This window comes from Eubalaena glacialis, chromosome 11, assembly GCF_028564815.1.
Source record: "Eubalaena glacialis isolate mEubGla1 chromosome 11, mEubGla1.1.hap2.+ XY, whole genome shotgun sequence".
Taxonomy (NCBI): domain Eukaryota; kingdom Metazoa; phylum Chordata; class Mammalia; order Artiodactyla; family Balaenidae; genus Eubalaena; species Eubalaena glacialis.
Window position 1 is genome coordinate 63393120 of NC_083726.1, and position 20567 is coordinate 63413686.

A 20567-nucleotide genomic window follows, 5' to 3' on the forward strand; every position below is an offset into this window, starting at 1 on the left:
TGTAAACTCCTAAAGGAGGGAACCAGTGTCCTTCTCTTCTTCATTTTCTCACTGGTATCCAGCACAGTGATCAGCAAATAGCACCATGCTTAATAAATCTCATTCAGTAGATCTCAGCCTAGCAATGTGAGAGGGAAGGGGCTCTGCCAGAGTCGACACGCTTTTATCCGTTTTATATACCTGTCTACATTTTCATTTTTGAAAGAGTTTTACTGCTTTAAGAAGACAGAAAGAAAAAAGAAAGGGCTTCCGTGGTGGCGCAGTGGTTAAGAATCCGCCTGCCAATGCAGGGGACACAGGTTCAAGCCCTGGTCCGGGAAGTTCCCACATGCCGCGGAGCAACGAAGCCCATGCTCCACAACTACTGAGCCTGCGCTCTAGAGCCCGCGAGCCACAACTACTGAAGCCCGCGTGCCTAGAGCCCGTGCTCCGCAACAAGAGAAGCCACCGCGATGAGAAGCCCGTGCACCACAACGAAGAGTAGCCCCCGTTCGTTGCAACTAGAGAAAGCCCGCGTGCGGCAATGAAGACCCAACGTGGCTAAATATAAAAATAAATAAATTTTTTTAAAAAAAGAAAGAAAAAAGTTGTTCAATAACTACTGATTTAGACAACTGCCAAAATGTTTATGAAAATCTTGAATCGGGTTTAAAAATGGAGGTGTCTGGCACTAAACTATCTCAAAGTAGAGGTGATGTTTGTTTCTCCGGGGTGGGGGTGGAAGACAGCAGGTGAGGCTGCGGAACTGACACAGTACCAGGCAGAAAAGTCCTGCTGCATTAAAACACAGCAATCAGATGCTATTGCTAACAAAGACTCAAGCTGCATTTCCAGCTTTCACAATCATCAAAATCAGATTGTAAAACTACACTAAAATAAAACAAAACAAAAACTCTTAAGTACCCAAGAGCCATAATAAAGTCAAATTTTACATGTGTAGTTGGTGGTATCTAAAACATCCAAAAAGTATACTGGTAAAAAGCACTTATGAAAAAAATGTAACTGACTTAATAAAGGAAGCTATTTGTATGACGAGGGGAAAAAACGCACAGATTTAACAATAAGACATTTGATAAGCTTGGTATTTAATTTCAATCTGGGAAAAGGTCTCGGAGTGGGTTTTGCATAAGAGAAAGGTGTCTGAAAAGCCAGCTCCACACTATATCTATTCTACAAACTGCCTTTCTGACATTCTACTTGGAGACAAACCCAACCCCAGAGAGCTGTTTAAACAAGTTCACCCTTAAGCCTCAGGTCTAGAGAATAAAAGCTTTGTTCTCACTCAAAAAAGACGTTTGATGTTTATGCTAAGGAGACCTGTCATTGTGACTTAATTTATGGCTGACTGTAAATGCCTGAACATCTAGCAAGGGCCCACCTGCTGCCCAGGAGAATGTCAAGGTAAAGCTGGAAGGAGTGGCATCACTATGACAGAGCATGTCCAGTGTTCCTGGGACCTAAATGTACAGACTCAGCCGTCACATTCAGACTGCCTACTAGTAACTTGGTATTTCTCCTTTACTGACAAGTTTATATTGACATGTACAACCATTCTGTTTTCTTTCTTTGTTGTACTTAAGCAGACACACTCGTGGCTCATTAGAGCAGGGGAGGGTATTTATCAGTGGTAGTCCTATTTGCTTCCTGACCTACTTACTATACTATGGATGTGTGGAGAGGCCACAGTGTACATCACAGTTTTGAGGGAGAAGAGGGATAGGAATGGTTGTTTCAGGCAACTGGGACAATGAAGGAGAAAACAAAATCAGCCAGGACAGAGAATAAAACTAATGAGGTTGAGATCAAGTTCATCTGGCTGGAATAAAATGGGTAGGTGGCAGAATAAACAGAGTAGAATAAACAGAGATGCAAGAGGTGAGGTAGGAAGTGTAATTAGGATGTTCCAAGTAACTCACAAATGTTTGCAGCATTTTGAGAGACTGGGATAAAAACTGTATACACAGGAGATAATAAAATTACAGCAGGACAGAACTAGAATTATTTACCTAGGATTTTGCTGAGAGGATGGAAAAGAAATGAATGAATTCAATTAAATTATTAAGTACTTAAAATACGCAAGGCTCTGTGATAGGACAAAGACATATAAAGAAAAATAAGGTAGTTCCTAGCATCAATTTTTAGGGGGTAGAGAAGGGAGAGTGGGAGAAGCAGATAACTATAAACCAGTGTGAACCTCTATACCACTGATATGGACCAAAGAGAAAAGCAGAGAGGATGGAGTCACTGGCTGGGGGATAGGAGGAAGACAAAGTGGGTCCCACACTGGAGGATGGCTGGATTTGGATTTGGCTAAGAAGAGAAGGCCAAGACCAAGAAAAGCACAAGGCATGTTAGGTCCAAAGTAAATAGATGTGACAACAATGCCATGGTTCCAGTCACAGACAAGGGCAGTAAGGGAGACTAGGCCAGACTGCATGGATTGTGATGCCAGGCTAAGGGGTCTGGAGTTGATCCTGGAGGCCACATAAAAGTGACACAGAAGGTGCACTTTCCAAAGTTAAATCCAGTGGTAGGAAGGATGACAAGGGAGAGACACAAGGCAGGGACTGGTTAGAAAGCTACTTTAATAGTCATTACAGTACATAGTAGAGTACAGGATTTAGAGCATGTGCTTTGGAGTCAGACAGACTTTAGGCCCACTGCTTAACCTCTCTATGTCCCAGTTTTCTCATCTGTAAAATGGGGATGAGAGTGCCTCAGAGAATAGTTGTACAGGGTAAGCAATGTAGCACAAATGCGCAGTGTAACACTTGAGTAGATAGTATACATTCAGTAAATCAGATGCTTTTATCACTACTGTCATCCTAGTGAATGAGAAGGGTCAGAGCTCTTTGTGGTTTTATGGTTCTTCTAACAAGCAGAAATCAATTTGTGTGTAAATGTCTCAATGGCAAGGACAGATTCGTTCCTCAGTATCCCTCTCAACATTAAGCTTGGCCCTGCATATTAGGAATGAACATTGACTGAATTTGATTCAAGCTTATCTACTACAAGTGTAGAATGTAATGTATACAAACGTACACCAAGACAATACGCAAAGATTTGGGGTAAGGCAGGTTCAACACAAACACTTATTTAAAAAAATATCCTTCAATTCACAGATTCCTCAACTCAAAACATCAAAACCATCTAAAAAACTTATCTCCAAAGCACCCACAATCTCCTCTCTCCTCCAAACACTCACAAATATCTAGGAAAAGGTAACAGGCAGTAGGCGAAAGCCACATGTGGTCAAAGGACTTCTTTCCACATGCAAGGTCCATCCATGCGATGACAGGGTACCAGGTCTCAAGGAGCCTCAAGCCCATCTTGGGAGAGTTCTCTTATTTCCCTCTCCTGTTTTCCTTCTCCTCAGATCACCATCTGACTCACCACACACACATTTTTAAAAACAGCACCTATTTACTATTTCACAGTTTCTGTAGGTCAGAAGTCCAGGCACAGCATGACTGATGTCAGCTGGGGCTGCTTTCTCATCTAGGGCTGGGACCTCTCTCAAACTCACTCGTTGCTGCCAAACTCTAATGCCCTGTGGAAGAAGGACTAAGGCCCCCATTTCCCTCCTCGCTGATGGCCAGGGACCACTCAGCTCCTGAAGTCAGCCTGCAGTTCCTGCTCATGTGGCTCCCATGGGCAGTTCATACATGGATGTTTACTTTCTTCCAAGCCAGTTGGAGCATCTCTGCCTTCCTCTTCTGCAATCAGCTGAGAAAATGCTCTGCTTTCAAAGGGCTAGCTTGATTAGGTCAGGCCCACCATGATAGCCTGCCTATCTGAAGGTGCACTGATTTAACCCCTTCACAATACAGTTGACCCTTGAACAACTCAGGGGTTAGGGGCACTGACCACCATGGAGTCAAAAGCCCAAGTATAACATAACAATCATCCCTCTGGATCTGTGGTTCCGCATCCACGGATTCAACCAACCTTGGACCGTACAGTACTCTAGTCTGTATTTACTGAAAGTAATCCAAGTATAAGTGGACCCGTGCAGTTCATACCCATGTTGCTCAAGGGTCAACTGTACTACCTGCATTCATGTGTGACTGAGTAACTGGGAAAAGGTGTGCATGTACCTAAGGCTAGGAAACTTGGGGAGAGGAGAGCAGAGGGGGGACTGTGGTAGACACAATCACCTTGTATTTTATTTCTTTATTGTCTATTTCACCAGCCAGGAGGTACACTTCACCAAGGAAAGCATTTGTCTCCTTGTGTTTACTGTTGTGTCCCCGCACCTACAACAGTGCCAGGTATATGGTAGGTGCTCAAGGGTTAAAGGAACCTTTAGATCACCATAGCAGTACTCGATATACATATATATACCTGTTTAGTTTATTCACAGGCTGGAAACGGGACTTCTAACTGTATACATTAAACTTTTGGTTCAGTGAAACCATTCAGGAATCCTGGGAATTCCACATGATATAATTTTCTCTCTGCCACAATCATTGTACGGCTTTTAACAAAATACAGTTGATTCTCGTTATTCATGGATTCGTATTTGTGAATCTGCCCACTTGCTAAAATTTATTTATAACCCCAAAATCAATACTCTCAGTGCTTTCATGGTCATTTGCAGACATGCGCAGAGTGGTGAAAACTTTGAGTCACCCAATGCACACGTTCCCACTGAGCTTGAACAAGGCAATGCTCTGGCTTCTTGTTTCAGCTCATACTGTTAATATGTGTCCTTCTCATGGTATGTTCAGTGCCAGGCTTTTTGTCTTTTTGTGTTTTTTCTTGGTGATTTCACTGTCTAAAACAGCCCCCAAGAGCAGTAGCTTAGTGTTCTGAAGCTCGAGAAGACAGTGACGTGCCTTTCGAGAAAGAAAATACATATACTGAATAAGCTTCATTCAGGCATGCATTATAGTGCTGTTGGCCCTGAGTTCAATGTTAATGAATCAACAATATAAATTAAATGAGGTGTCTTTAAACAGAAACACTAACAGCACAAGGTTATGTACCGATCAGCTGATGAAAACGTGTGACCAGCAGCTGCAGGGACCTAACCCTGTGTCTCCCCCGGGAGCAGTGGTCCAGTATTTGCTAATCCTGTGTTCAAGTGGGCCTCACAGAACACAGTTATGGCAAATAACACGACCTGACTGGATTAGCCCCATTTTACAGATGAAACAATGAAGCAGACAGGGATGTGAAGTGGCAGCCCCCAGCGCACTCCAGCACACCATCCCGTTTTATTTCCTTCACAGCCCTCATGACTGATAACTGTGTTTACTCATTTATTTTCAGTCTGAGCCACTGCAATAGTAAGTTCCATGAGAGTTAGGGATTTTTGTCCATCTTGTTCCCTGTTACCTCCTCATGCCAAGAACCATTCCAGGCACATACCCAACCAGATGAATAAAGAAATCTCCTATATGTAATTGTGTAAATATTAGGGGGATTGATACTTTAAAGGGAAAGGCAGTTACTTTCATTATGTTAAATTCAAAATATTCAGCAAGACAAATGCAGGCTTCAGACTAAGTGGAGAGAGAAGAAAACCAAAAAGAACACCAGAGCTGCCTGAAGTGGCGCTGTCTCAGACACCCGTGGGCAGGTAAGACTGCTGGGGACGGCAGCTGCACAGCTGCACCAAGCTCCCGAGACTCTACAGAGGAAGAAGAAAGCTACACTCTGGAACGGTATTTATCTGCGACGGAAAAGCCAGCAAGCAGAGAGAACAGGCAAGAGCAGAGATGCTGCCTCCAGGCCCAGCCGCAGGTTGAACCACGTGTGAGAGAGAGAAGCTGAGGAGAGCAAAACCCGAGAGCGGGATTCGAACCTGGCCGTGATGCCGCCCCTGCAGAGTGACAGAAATGTAGCCGAGACTGCCGAGGACTGGTGGCTCCGGAGCCGATTCCCTTCAAAGGTTTGGACACTCCTAGTCCAGGCGAAACTGATGGGCTCCGGAGGCCCGCAGCACTTCCAGCATCGGGGGGAACTGATGAGCAAGAGGACTCCAGGATTTTCTTCTTATGAATACAGAGAGGAAAATGAGGTAAGACTCTCTTACATCAACCCTACTGTAACAGACAAATAGCACAAGAACTCGAGACAAAGAGGCGGGATTCCAGAATTAATGTTCACGGCTGCTCTGAGCAAAAACTGAACAGTAAACAATAAGGATTTCAAAATTAAAACAAAAGAGCCATTTCAGTATTCTAATTTAACCTTCAGAAATAACGAAGACCTCAAGCACCGTGGACTGAGAATTCCATTCCACCTCAACACCCCGTACTCCTGAGTTATTATGAGAACAGACTGCGACGCAATTCAACTCGTGTTCCAAAATGCAACAAGCAGCTTCAACAGGCCATGCTGGAAGAAGCAGCACGCCTCATCATCATCTCCTGATTCATATTTTGGTAGCAAGGTTACAATTAGCTCACAGGTGGAGAATAAACCTATTTATAACACAGTAGTCCACCTGAAAGACACAATCATCTAAAAAGGTTTTTAGACAAAAATGAAGTGCAGCTTCTTCCTGTACTGACTGCAGATTCCCAAGGTCCTTTCAGATGAAGTCCTCAGTCTAACCTTCCTGTGTTCACAGGCACCGTTCTGGCCACCTCTCAGCCTCCATGTTCTTATGTAACATTTACATAGTGCCATAAACATACCCGGAGTTGCGTAAGAATTAAAACGTTGCCAAACCAATAAAGCCTAAAGCAGGTCACTCCCTCCAGACTGCCTTTGATTAGCAAAGGTATGCTGCCCGGCCTAAGATGTAAGGGCCTGTCAAGAGACAGAAATTAACTTGAGGAAATCTGAAACTGGTCCACAAAAATGCACAAAGAAGAAGAAATTAACCACACTGTGACATGTGATGCTTCTATCAATCCCAAGAATTATTCTGCCCCATAAGATAAAAAGTAACCCAACATTGCCTGGTCCCTGAAGTCAGAAACTGTGTCTAAAAATACCTCCCAGCCAACTGGCTATCAGTAAGTCAGTCTCACAAATGTCCCAATAAGAGCGACACAGACTAGTTCCTTACTTTACAGAGGCAAAACTGAGGCAGTCACAGAAAGGTTAAGTGCCTTATTCAAGGACAACCTGTAAGGGAGCAAAGTTCAGGGACTGGAAACCAGCCTCCTCCCTCCATCTGGCTCTAACCTTTAACCAGAGTAGCCATTTTATTGTTTTAATCACATCTGTTCCCGGAGCTCTTAACAAAACTAATCTGAGATTCTCTTTTTCTCTATGAGAGTTCACTTTCACTGTAGTTCGAATTCATGTCCACTCAACACAATTACAAGACTTGGCCTGAAATTAAATTTTTAGTTTACTCACAGAAATTAAAAATTTTCCTATCAGAACCTCAAATGTCTCCCTTGTTGCTTTTGTCTTAAGAAATAAATATCATGCTCTCCTGCTACTAATTCAATTTTACATTTTCAAGTACTAATGTGAAAATTCCAAAGGCAGGCCTTAAAACATGGCCCACCTATCAAACGATGCTGTTTATAACCTGGAACTCATGCTTCTTATCACTGGCCTTTTACTAAGTCGACATGAGTTCACTATTTAACGCAGACACCGATCCCTTGCTGCCCTCATGTCCTGTCCAAGCACCAGGCATCAGGGCTGGCTGGTTCTGCCATTCCTCCAGCCCGCCTAGAGGAGCACAACAGAGGAAGTGCAGGGGAGGACAGCAATCAACTTCTTGTTATCCCACAGCCTCTATTTTCCCAGAACTGATGTCTTACTTGAAGCCTTTTGCAACAGTGGTCTCTGTAGCATGCACTATTGGCAACTAGATGTGTCCCGGAAAAAACTGTAGTGTCTGGCCAAGTTTAAAGGCCTTCGAGAATGTTTGCTGGACACACAACCTAATCTCCAATTTACCAAAAAAAGAAAGCGACTTCCTATTATGCCCACCCATCCTCACGCCAACAACATCCATTTCAGGAAGGTTACAGAAAATGAACTCTGCCCCATTCAGAACCAGCTGGATTATCAATTAAACAGTCAAGGCTCACAACAAGAAATATCCCACCAGACACTACACCAAACCAACAGGGACACGGCTGTTAAAAATCTTGGATATATTAGGAACAGGATAAAAATTCCTATGGAAGGAATTTAAAGATTTATTCATCACATGTAAAATGACAAACCTGAAGGCTGAGTCTCCTTACTTACTACCCTACTAGAGAAATAACATCGTGTTACACACTCCAAGAACATGGCCCATAATAAGGCCCAGCAAACATTATTCATGAAAACCATTCATTTACCACCAATGTCACGCTGTGTTCATACACCTTCACCATGTCTATCAGACCCCACGGCGCATTACCTATGCCACAGAGCAGCGAGACCCAGGAACACGCATGAGGCGCCTTAGCAGAAGCATCAGCCTGTGAACAAAGACCCCACCGCACAGGCTGCACCACTGGGAACAAATATCAAGGCTGGAGGTAATGAACTTGTTTTTGAGACTCCAAACTGGGATGAGGTCTTTTGTTGATTGTCTGGTTTACGAAGGAAGCCAGAACCCACCTGAGAACCATTCTTTCTAGTGGAGAGAAGAGAGCCCCAGGACACACATTTGATCTCCCACTGCTGGAAGGTTAGGGGCTGCTGAGAAGTCATAGCAGCAGGCTTTGTACATCGGGAGCCAATACAGACCTGATCAGCTCTCCCAGATCTATCTGTGGGTCAATAATCACTTCAATGTAACTGCCAAATATAACCTTCATCTGCTACCCCAATGCCAACACGCATTTGAGATGAATCCCTTAAGTTAAATACTTTAGGGTTTCATCTGCTCTCCTCAAGCCCCCAAAGCCTCACAAACAAGACACCCAGCTGAGTGTCCCACAGAAAGGGGCTACCTCTGCAGCGGGAAGGGTGCGGGTGCTACCAGGGAGCAGTAAGCCTGTGGGGTTTGGAAGGTAAGGGGTGTGTGAGGTGGGGGAGTGTGCAGGGAGAGGGCTGGGGAGAGGGATTGTGCGCGAAGGTAAATAAATCCTGCCCAAGGGCTGGGAGCCGCTCCAGTGCTGGGGTCTTTAAATGATCTTGGGGGTGGGAGGCAGGTTCTAGGATGTCACCTGAAAGGCATCCACAAAGTGACGAAGTGAATGGGCCCCCTGGGGTAGGGTGGGAGAGGCGAGGTGAAAAGCAAATACACCTAGATGCAGATTAACTGTTCTGGAACTAGGTTTCCTAGGGTTCGAGAGATTCCAAAGCCAAGCTCCCAAAACGTTTAGGGCCCTGTTGGTCCCATTGCCTCCACAGAGCTTCCGCGGGGCATGTGTATTGGAGGTGGGGGGGGGCTGGCCCCACTGAACTCAAGGGACTGCGCGAAGGGGAAATGTGACTCGCTTTCCCAGAACATTAGAGAGGAAGGAGAGGGAGGGGAAGAGGCACCCCAATCGCAGGAGCTCAAGGAAAGGTTTGAGACCCCTTCCCCTTTCATCTGAGGTGCGCAAGGACTCTCAACATCAGGATACCTCGGAGAGGCAAAGACCCCATCGCCCAAGCCCCACAATCTTGGCGGGAGAAAAGGCGCCCCCCAGGAGCATCTGGAGGGAGGGAATGAAGACCACCGCCCCTGGACATGCTGAGGGGCAGAAACGTGGACCTCCAAATCTTGGGGAAGGAAGCCCGCACTCCCCTCTATGGAACATGGGGGTGCTGGGAGCGCGACCCCCGAGAGCTCCCCGAATCCAGTTTCGCCGGGAAGAGGGATCGGGTCCCCAGGGGCCCGGCGTGAGCTCGGTCCCGGCTGGGCGGCCGCGCCTCGGGGGTCGGGGAAAGCCGACTGGGGGTCACCGCGACTCCCCCGCGCCCCCCGCCCGGCCATATTGAGTGCGTGGGGAGGGGGCGCGCTGTAGCCAGGGGCCGCGGCGCGAGGCCTCGCCCTCGCCCGGCCCTCTCCATCCCGGCCCCCGCCCCGGGACTCACCCTGGATCCCCCGGGGCCCGGACCCGCCGCTGCCGGCAAGCAGGAGAACAACAAGAGGGAAGAAGGAGGAGGCTCCGGCCGACTCCGCCATAGTAACCGCCGCCGCCGCCGCCGCCGCCGCCGCCGCCGCCGCCGCCGCCGCCGCCGCCGCCGCCGCCGCCGCCGCCGCAGCCCAGCAGCGCCCAGCGCGCGCGCGCGCGCCCCCGGCGCCTCCCCTCCTCCCGCTGCCCGGCTCCCGCCTCCCTCTTCTCCGCCCGGCGCCGGCACGTGCGCTCCCGGCGGAGCCGGCGCCGCGGCCGCCGCGCGCGCCCCCGAAGGGCGGGGCCGGGTGCGCGCGGGCGCCCGCCTTAAAGGGGAGTGTCCCAGTTAAAGGGGTGGGAGGGGTTCGCGCCTCGGCCAACCTCACCCGTGGGTGCAGAGCGCGGCGCGGAGGAGGCCGAGCCGGACGCGCGGCTTCTGCTCTGTCCTGCGCTCCCCGCAGCGCAGCGTGATCTTAACGGCACCGATCCCCATCCCCCGCATCGAATGTTCTACGAGTGCCGTGCGTGTTCCCGTTCCCTTCATCCCTAGTGCTTAGCCTCAGGCTCCCGTCACGTCCCATCGCGATCGTCGCAACCGTCTCCTAACTAGTCTCCCAGCCCCAAGTGGCCCCCCTGCGATCCGCGGGACGCACAGCCACCTGTGTGATCGAATCATGGGATGCCCCTTTTCAGAACATACCGGGGCTTTTTAATCAATCTTGGTGAGGGTGCCGTGTGAAGCACTCCCACTCTGCTGTAGGTAGAACCCTTTTGGTAAACAATTTGGCATTATGTATAAAATGTCTTAGAATATTCATACCCCTATCCCCTGTCTTCAAGAAATAACAGAGATGAGGACAAATATTTGTGAGAAATGTTAACTGTTGCATGTTCATCATTGTAAAAAGCTGGAAACAAGTACTCAATAATAGAAGACAAATTATGGCCCATCCATATGATGGAGCATTATTTAGTAATTAAAAATTATGTTTGTAAAAATAATGAAGTGAGAAAATGTCCATGAGATGTTAAATGAAAAAGCAAAGTACAAAACTATTTACAGTACTGTTCTAATTTTGTTGACACTATATATCTGCATGGAAATAAGACTGAAAAGAAATCGCCAATATTATCAGTAGTTATCACCAGAATAATTTTTTACTTTTTCTGTAAACATTTCGGTATTTTCTAAATATTTTACAAATAAGCTAGTGTTACTTTCAAATTTAGAAAAAAATGCTTATAAAAGGTAAACTGAATCACCCATATCTTTCTGAAAAGAGTTCACTTTCCTTAGCTTGAAAAAGCGCTTGAGATCACAAAAAGGACAGGGTTTTGGACCCAGAGTTCTGGATCTGAAATCTCCTTTTCTTACTAAGTGACATGAAAACTTAGGCAAGCTTTTTAACCTCTCTAAGCACAGTTTCATCATCTGAGACGTAGGGGTGGAGAGGATGACCAAAGGTGGGAGTCGGGGTAGAGGGGAGCTTCTCAAATGGAATCCCCACCTTTGAAGTTGTCACAAACCTGAAGAACACCCCTCCTCATATAAAGAAAAAAACTGGACTGTAGAGACACTCCCCAGACACAACTCACACACAAACACACGTGTGCAAAGTCTTACAGAGGCACCATGTACACAAGGGTCAGTAGCTGGATGAGCAAACACCTTACTTTTATACTGCTCTGCCTCATGCCCCCAAAATGGGCATTCCCCCCTCCATTTTATCTAACTGGTCTCCCAAACTCTGTTCCACCCACCCTTAAGGGCTCCCAGCTGTGGTGGGCACAGTGTAAGCTTACTGTGTTAGTTTCCTAGGGCTGCCTTAACAGAGTACCACGAACTGGGTGGCTTAAAAGAACAGAAATTTATTCTCTCAGTTCTGGAGGCTAGAAATCTGAAACTAAGGTGTCAGAAGCCCCATCCTCTCTCTGAAGTCTCTAGGGAAGAATCCTTTCTTGTCTCTAGTTTCTGGTGGTTCCCAGAATTCTTAGTGTTCCTTGGCTTGTGGAAGCATAACTTCAATCTCTGCCTCCGTCTTCACATGGCTGTCTTCCCTCTGTGTCTGTATCTCTGTGTCCAAATTTCTCTCTTCTTATAAAGACACCAGTCATCGGATTAGAGCCCACCCTAATCCAGTATGAGTTAAAATCATTTTAACTTGATTGCATCTGTGAAGATCCTATTTCCAAATAAAATCACATTCACAGGTTCTGAGTAGACATGAATACTGGGGCACACTATTCAACTCAGGACATTCACCAACACATGCAGTTGGGAAGGGAAAGCTGACCCCTCAGGAGCACATTACTGAGACCAAAGGAGAGGAACTGTCCTTCCTTATACCTTGCTAAGTGCTGCCACTGTGGCTGCAACACCAGGAGTCGCAGAGGGGACCTGTGGTTGCTTTACTCCTAAATTACGAGGGCAGTCACATAGCTGAAGGTACAGCCCAGGGAATCAGAACGCTGGGTCCACAGACCAAATACCAGCTCACTTGATAGCCCTTGACTTTGGACAAGATATTTTACCTCCCTAAACCTCAATTCCCTCATCTGTAAATTGGAACTGATGTTAGTTCTACCTCATAGAGATATTGTGGGGATGGATGAAGATACTGTCTTTAAAGCATTTGGCACAGTCTCTGACACCTAGGAAGTGATATAAAAAGAAAAGCTATTGTGATGATGATGATTTAATCTTTACTATAATCCTATGAGGTGGTTGAGGCATGTCAGGGTGTGCTCAATTTACAGGTGAGGCAACTGAGACCTAAGGAAGGTAAGCCACTCGCCCAAGCTCACGTCTAATTAAGTGTTGAAGCCACAGCCTCCTGGTCCTGTGCTTCTTCAACATCACAGCATCTCATGCTTTTCCAGGGACTGGTTTTCAAGAGCCAGCTGAAGGTGGGAAATTAGACTTGAAGGGGTTGGGGAGGGGTGCGTTATATTCCTCATACCCTATTCCTGAGAGTTTGCAGCATCTCCTCAAGTCAGAGTTTTACCAGATGATGCATCTACCTTCCCTTTTAGGTCCCAAGCAGTACGGAGACAGACCGCCCAATCTTCCTGTGCTCCCTCCCACAGCCTGGCTCTCCTCCCATCCCTGAAGACCTCAGCAAAGCATCCATTGTAAGCCTCCTGAATCTTAGGACTGGACCCACATCACATCTACGAACTACTCATCCATCTTGCTCTGTCCCTTTGTCATGGGATTCCCCAGAGCTACCAGGATTTACTTCTCCAGGAAAAAGTCTTACTCCCCAGGCTCCACTGACTAGACCACCCAGTGTTACAGCTGCCATCTTGTTTACAACACACCAAGACACTCCACCTCCTAGGGGATTCAGCACAGTTTGCCTTGGTGAGCAGCAGGGTCATTAATTCCAAGAAGACAATAGCTCATCTTCATCCATTCTGCAAGTGCATATTGCGCACTGGCAGTACACCAGGCGTAACTTATAAACGCGGATAAGTCATGGTCCTTGTCCTCGTGAAGTTTACAATCTAATAGAGATGAGAGTGAAAAAAGGCACAACATATTATATATGCTATAACACACCTGTAAAGGGTCAGCAGGGAGACTCAGGAACGGCATGGATGGTGCAACTCTGGAAGGCTAAGGAGGTGGGAAAGGTTTCATGAAGAGACCATGCTCCAGCTGACTCCTGGAAGATCTAAGACTGTTCCTTAGATAGACAGGCTTGTGTGGGGCAGGGGAAGGCGGGAGATTATTCCTGGCAGAGGGAGCAGTGCGAGCAAGATACCAAGGTGAAATTGCCCGATGTTTAGGCATGGCAGCACACGCAGAGGGTGCAGGGTGAAGGGGGCTGGTGGTGGAGCTGAAAGGTAACGTGGGAGAGAGAGACAGATGTGGAAGTCCACATGGAAGTGTCCTTTTCTCCAGTATTCCTGGATGGGTTCTAAGCAGGGGGGTAAAGTGATCATATTTGTATTTTAGAAAGACCACTTTGTTAAACCAAATGACCTTGAACTTTGTGCAGATGGTTTGGTGGTAAGGAAACCAAAGAGCCAGTAGCTCAGACAAAATAGGAGGAGGACCTGACCCTAGGCAGCAGCAATGGAGATGGGAAAGAAAAATAGATTCAAGAGATTTTAAAGAGGTAGAAACTACAAGATTGATTGGATGTGAGAAGTGAGGAGGAAACAGAGAAGCCCATTATGTTTCCACTATAATCTGATGTGGGTGACTGGCTGCTTGGTGGCTAATTCAGCAGATTAGCAAGAGCAAGTTTGGGAAAAAGATGATGAGCTCCCCATTGGACATACTGAGTTTGAAGGGCCTCTTGTAGGAACCTGGAGCCATGGAACTATTGATTGGAAATCAGCAGCATATCATAGTTATGCAGACAGCTCAGGGGTGTGCAGTAGTTCTGGAAGTACAGCAACACAGACAGGAAAGAGGAGACAGAGAAGAAACAGTCAGAGAAATAGGAAAAGAACCTGGAAAAAAACAGAATCATGGAAACCAAGGCAGGAGAGGGTTTCAAGAGATCAGTAGTTTCTAATGTTGAGAAGGAGTCAAGTAAGATGGGAAACAAAGAATGTCTAGGATTTGATAACTTGAAACCCAGTGGTGACTTTTACTTGAGCAGGTTCAGTGGAAGGTGGAGTGGAGGCCTAACTTCAGGGGGCTACAAGTGAACGAGAGGTGAAAGCTTAGAAAGACTGAGTATCAGACTTCCCTGGTGGCACAGTGGTTAAGAATCCACCTGCCAATGCAGAGGACACGGGTTCGAGCCCTGGTCCAGGAAGATCCCACATGCCACAGAGCAACTAAGCCTGTGGGCCACAACTACTGAGCCTGTGTTCTAGAGCCCGCGAGCCATAACTACTGAGCCCGCGTGCCACAACTACTGAAGCCTGCATGCCTAGAGCCCGTGCTTCGCAACAAGAGAAGCCACCACAATGAGAAGCCCATGCACCGCAACAAAAGAGTAGCCACCGCTCGCCACAACTAGAGAAAGCCCGCATGCAGCAACGAAGACCCAACACAGCCAAAAATAAGAAAGAAAGAAAGAAAGAAAGAAAGAAAGACCGAGTGTCATCTGTTCTTTAAAAGAACTTGGCTGTGATGGGAGGGGGAGATTTGAATTTCCTTCAGAATGATAGACCAGGTTCCTTGAGCAAAATTTCTGCTAAAGAAACAACCCAAAATGCTTGGTAAAGTAGGAAGAAAGTGAAGAATACTCAAGTCAAAAACTAAGGAACAAAGAGAGGAAAGCAGAGAACCAAGCTGGCTTTCACCTTGAGAGCATTTGTATACCAGGTGAACTTGAACTTTGGTGTTCTGAAGGTGAGCAGGATGCAGGGGACAGAAGAGAAAGTCCAGGACTGCCCAAGGTGTGGGAGTCTAATAAATCTTCCTCTGCTCAAATCTGAGACCCACAAGAGATAAGACGACACTCGGTCAAAGGATGAACTAGAAATAATTCACTCCTCCAGGAGGCTGCCAGGAAAACTGCCTGACTTGAACCTTGGTTCTGAGTGAGAAAAGGGGAAAATCTTCCCTGAGAATTCTGAACTACAAGTTGGCCTGCATCATTTAATTTCATTCCAAATTAACCCTACCTGGGTGGTCTGAAAAACTATACACTATTTAGATTCAAGTGGGCCTGGGCTGGTAGTACCCCCTGGTAGTACCTGGAAGAAAGAAGAGCAAATAATCTCTAGAGGACCCACCTTCAACTCAGGCTACAAGGAATTCTCACAGACAAAATTCCAAGAAATATAATCTATGTAGTCAAAAATCCAAAAACAATTAAGTAGGGCCCAGAGAAAAATAACAGTCAACCTAGAATTATGTACTCGTAGAAAATGTCTTTAAAAAATGTATAAATTATGTATGAATTCATGCCTACTTTACAAATTGTCAGATATTCCCTAATAGAAGAGAAACAGACTATATAACTTCCAGGTTAAGAGAAGGAAAAAAATAGAATAAGAAAATATAAGCAATCCTGGGCTTCCCTGGTGGCGTAGTGGTTAAGAATCCGTCTGCCAGTGCAGGGGACACGGGTTCGAGCCCTGGTCTGGGAAGATCCCACATGCCGCAGAGCGACTAAGCCCATGCGCCACAACTACTGAGCCTGCACTCTAGAGCCCCTGAGCCACAACTACTGAGTCCCGTGTGCCACAACTACTGAAACCCGCGCACCTAGAGCCTGTGCTCTGTAACAAGAGAAGCCACTGCAATGAGAAGCCCACAATGAAGAGTAATGCAATGAAGTAACTGCAATGAAGAGTAGCCCCCACTCGCCACAATGAGAGAAAGCCCATGAGCAGCAACGAAGACCCAACACAGCCAAAAATAAATAATAAATAAATAAATAAATTCTTTAAAATAAATAAATAAATAAAGGGGAGAAAGAAAGAAAATAAAAGCAATCCAAAAGAAGGCAGGAAAGGGGGAAAAAAAAGGATAGTATTAAGGTGAGATAAATAGAACACACAAAATAAGATGGTGAAAGTAAATTCAAATACATCTGCGATACAATAAATATGAATGGGCTAAATAATCCAAATTAAAAATACAGATTTCTAGACTAGAGAAGAGAAAGAGAGAAAAGGGGATTTCCAGAGGATATACAAGGTCAAAGAAGTGTTTGCTGTGTTTTGTTGCTTTAATAAGAAGGGAGAGATTGCAACTTAGACTGCAATAAAGGAGCCAGGAAGAGTTCAAAAATATGGAAGAAGAAGAAGTAAGTGATGGAGCCAGAAGCTGGAGGAGGAGGTGAAAGGAAGTTTATAGGCATGAGAGGGTCACCTGGATGTTCTCAGTCAAGTTTTGGGCATGGCCTGTTTTGATACAACAGGGTCAGGAGGCAGGATAGCATATGATGGAGGACATGCTTGAAGAGAGTAGGGAGAATTTGCAAAAGCCACTGTGGGGAATGGGATGGTGTCCAGGAACATAGGAAAGCAGAAGGTAATTGCCAGGGTGGCTCTGGGGCCCAGCCAGAGTCGCCGAACATTAAGTTGAGGTCATAACAAGCCTCTTTGATGGTACAGTTTCTTCTAGAAATGCTCAGCATCCCAGAGTGGGAGCTGAAGAGGGGATGTTTGGAGGCTGAAGGGGTGGGGGAAGCGGTATAGGGTGTGGTGGGAGAATGGGTGGGCCAGGGAGTTGAGGGAAGCGGAGGGAGGGCAGCTAAGGCAATGGAAGGAACAGGAATGTGATGTGGCTGGTGGCTAAGGATGGGAGGCTGGCTAGAGGCACTGTTATGGGCCTGAGAATCCCGAAGGCCCCAGTCAGTGTTAGGGACCTGACAGAGTCAGCGGCTGCAGTCTGTGCTCAGGGGCCCCATGGGATGGTGCTGAGCTCTGCTGTTCTTGAAAAAAACCCTCCCCAGGCTTTTCCCCCTCACTTTATGCTCCAGAGGCCATGGCATGATTGTAAATTACTATAACCCCCACACTGACCTCGTTCCACCCCAGTGCCTCCTTGGTAAACAGGCCCGGTGCCCTCAGCCTTGATGATTCATACTTTAGTTCTATCTGGACATGCCCAGTAGCCAAGCAGGATGGCTCTCCTGGTCATTCTCCTTTTGCTGTGGACCTCTGAGCTTTTGCCTATCTGTACCCCCTCTTCTCCATGCCCCTAATGAAGCCCCCATCCAGAGCCTCATATCATACACCTCTGATACCGCTAGCGCTGTAACCTCCCCACCTCCTGGTCACCCTTCCTGCAGTTACCAGGCACGCCATGGCAAACCCGTGTTCCCTTTCACTTTGTCATCTGCCTTCCTGAGAACATACAGGCTACCTATTGCCCATGACACCAAGCCAAAAGCATGGCATTCTAAATCTGCAGGGGATATCTAGAGATTATTTAGTCTGACCTCATTGTTTTACAGATGGAAAAACTGAGGTCCAGAGAAGATAAATGACTTTTCCAGGGCAAAACCAAAACTGGCAGTCAAGACCTCTACATGACAAGCCCTTAATATCCAACCAGACCTACTTCCCCTACACATAAAAATAGCATACAGAGACTGACCATGTACTCTCCTAAGAGCCTTTGTGGATTATTTATTTAATCTTCACAACAACCCCATGGGAGCAGTACTACTGTTCACCCTATTGTAGAGATGGAGAACTGAGGTACAGAGAGATCAGATAATTTGCCCAAGATCACCCAGCTAATCCCAGTTCTGACAGCTCCCCTGTCATCCTGGCTCCTCTCTCTCTCTCTCTCAATCCCTCCCCCTTTTACACACTTATACACTTGCAAGCACACCTGCCAAGTCCTCAGTCATAGTCTTCCCCCTGCTTGGACAACCCCTGCTCCCTTTTTTTCCATGTGGATTACAAGGGTGTATCGCTCTCACCTGCCTACACCCCCTTCTCCTAGATGAATAAATGGTCTGCCCTCTGGCCACAGATGATTGCACCACGGTTGGGCATCTGAACCAAGGGAAAGTAGTAAATAGACTGGCTGAGTTATTCAGCTTCTCTTTCATGAGCATTTGAACTAAGGAGGCGTAGAAACTGTGTTACTTAGATGGTGGCAGGAGCTACAGAGTAGTAACTGGAAGCCATGTGGTATCAGGATGAGCTAGGAGAAGAGAATGGAATGGAGCCGAGGCAGGGAGAAGGCTGGGGGTGGTCACCAAGGTGTGTTTGTGCACACGCACCCTCCAGCCTCAGCCACTCTAACAGTCAAATTGTCCTCCACACATACCTAGTCCAGTGTCTTCAAGACCCCATGAGATCTGGCCATATTTTCCCATTACCAGTTTCTCTGAGACTCCCATGTATCTTTCCAGGAAATCCTCTTTTTTCACTTCTACTGGTTTGAGTGTGTTAATTCTTGTAGCCTAGGGTTCCTGGCTAGAACCCCAGGTCAAGGAGTTCTACCCATCGTTCAGAACAAGCTCAGAGCCTGACTGCTCGAGGAAGCCTTCCCCCTTCCTGGGTGTGTAGCCTCTCCTTCCTCAGACAGATGATTAACCCTACCACTTCCATCTCCCTCCCAATGTTCAGGAAATACTAACTTTGGGACACCCAGTTCTAATTTTGCCATTTGAAGCTGGGCTATCTTTATTGTTATCATTTTATGTTCTAGCAAATCCATGGATCCAGGCATCATTTATTCATCCTGCAACATGTTTCGAGTGTCTTTGTGCCAGGCACCAGGCAAGGCCCTGGGAATGATTCAGATGAAGTTCTTAGTTCTTTGCCTTACAGGAGTTCACAGGCCAGGAGGGAAGTCTATATTCCCCTTGCCAAACTGGTCACACCAACACAGCCTCCGGTTTCATGATCCCAGACAAACACACACACACACACACCAGACGTGACTATGAACGCTGTCACATTGTCACACACACACCCAGACATGGGCTGTATCTTTTCTTCTCCTCCCCGTTCCTTCATCCCCTTCCTTATGCCATGTGCCCACCCATCTGGGGCCTGAGCTCACAGTCACATTGCTCTCCGCTCAGGAAGATGCCCCGGAGTTCCTGCTCCACTCTCTTTTCGATCATTCTGTGGTACGGGAATTGACACCATAGTCTGAGTGTGTGTGTGCCTTCATGCTATTTTAAGACCCCAGCACTTTGCAAAAACCTGGTGGAGAATACTGCCAAAGCCAGAGGGCGGGGGAGGGGAGGCCAAGCAACCTGAGCCCAGGCGGCTGGGCCTCTGCGAACCCGGTTAGCGGAGCCAGCTGCAGACTCTGCTGTGAACTGCTGGTTGCCCGGCCCGGCCTGACCTGGGCCTCTACCATCTCTTTGCCATGTCCAGCCCTCATCCCTCCCCAGGAGTTGTTTTGGAGTTTGCACACCAGGCAGCATGTAAAATTGTTTGTGTTTCTGGAAACGCACGCGCGCACAGAGAAGTCTTGAAATTCTTCTTGGAACGGTTCCAGGGATTTATTTATGAAATTCCCAGGGGGTGGGAGAAACAGAAGTCTGGACTTTGCAGACTGAGTGCTGTGCCGTCATCTCATCAACATAAACAGCAGCTCTGGTGTGCACTTACTAAATACCCACCGCGAGCCTGGGCCAGGCTGGAGGGGTGGGGGCAGGGGAGCATGCACAGGTGCTCTGTCCCCAAGGCAGCAGGGGTGCCCTCCCTGCCATCCCACAAGAGGGGAAAACAAACATGATATTGACATATTTTGGCCATGGTCCCTCCTGCCTCTGCTCTCTCTTCTACCAGCCTCCACTTCCTCACTCTCTGGCTCTCTTTCTCCAGGAGTCTGCAGCCTCTCTCCCCCTGCCCACTCCACTGCGGAGTCCATGCTATCCTGTGGATGGATGTCTCGGTCCTCTAAAGAAAGGCTTCGTGGCTAGTTTCTCCACAAGTGAGAAGCTGAGAGCTGGCTGTCCTGTGCTGCCATCCCCGGATCGGATCGTTCTGCTCTGATCCCTGGCAATTTGGCAGGGAACAGAAATGGGGTTGAGGCACAGGCATGGCAGGGTCTGCCAGCTGCTGGAGAAAGCTGAGGTGTCCAGGCCTCTGAGGATGGTTTCTAAGTTGTCCCCCAGGACGTGCTGTGGGAGCTTCCGAGGGGAACTGAATGGAGGCAGATAGTCAAGCTAATGGAGTTGGGGAGAGAGCCTTAATTCTGCTCCCAGTGGA

At 47.2% G+C, this 20567-nt stretch overlaps 1 protein-coding gene across 3 annotated transcripts in view; it reads right to left on the reverse strand.

Moving 5' to 3' along the window:
- Nucleotides 1-10043, reverse strand: part of ACVR1B (activin A receptor type 1B) — a 31320-nt gene extending 21277 nt beyond the window's left edge. For all 3 annotated transcript variants that reach the window (XM_061205559.1, XM_061205557.1, XM_061205558.1), the window contains exon 1: nt 9940-10043. In XM_061205559.1, the coding sequence (XP_061061542.1) occupies nt 9940-10030 (91 nt within the window). In that variant the 5' untranslated portion in view covers nt 10031-10043. The remainder of the gene's footprint in view (nt 1-9939) is intronic.
- Between the last annotated feature and the right edge of the window lie 10524 nt (nt 10044-20567).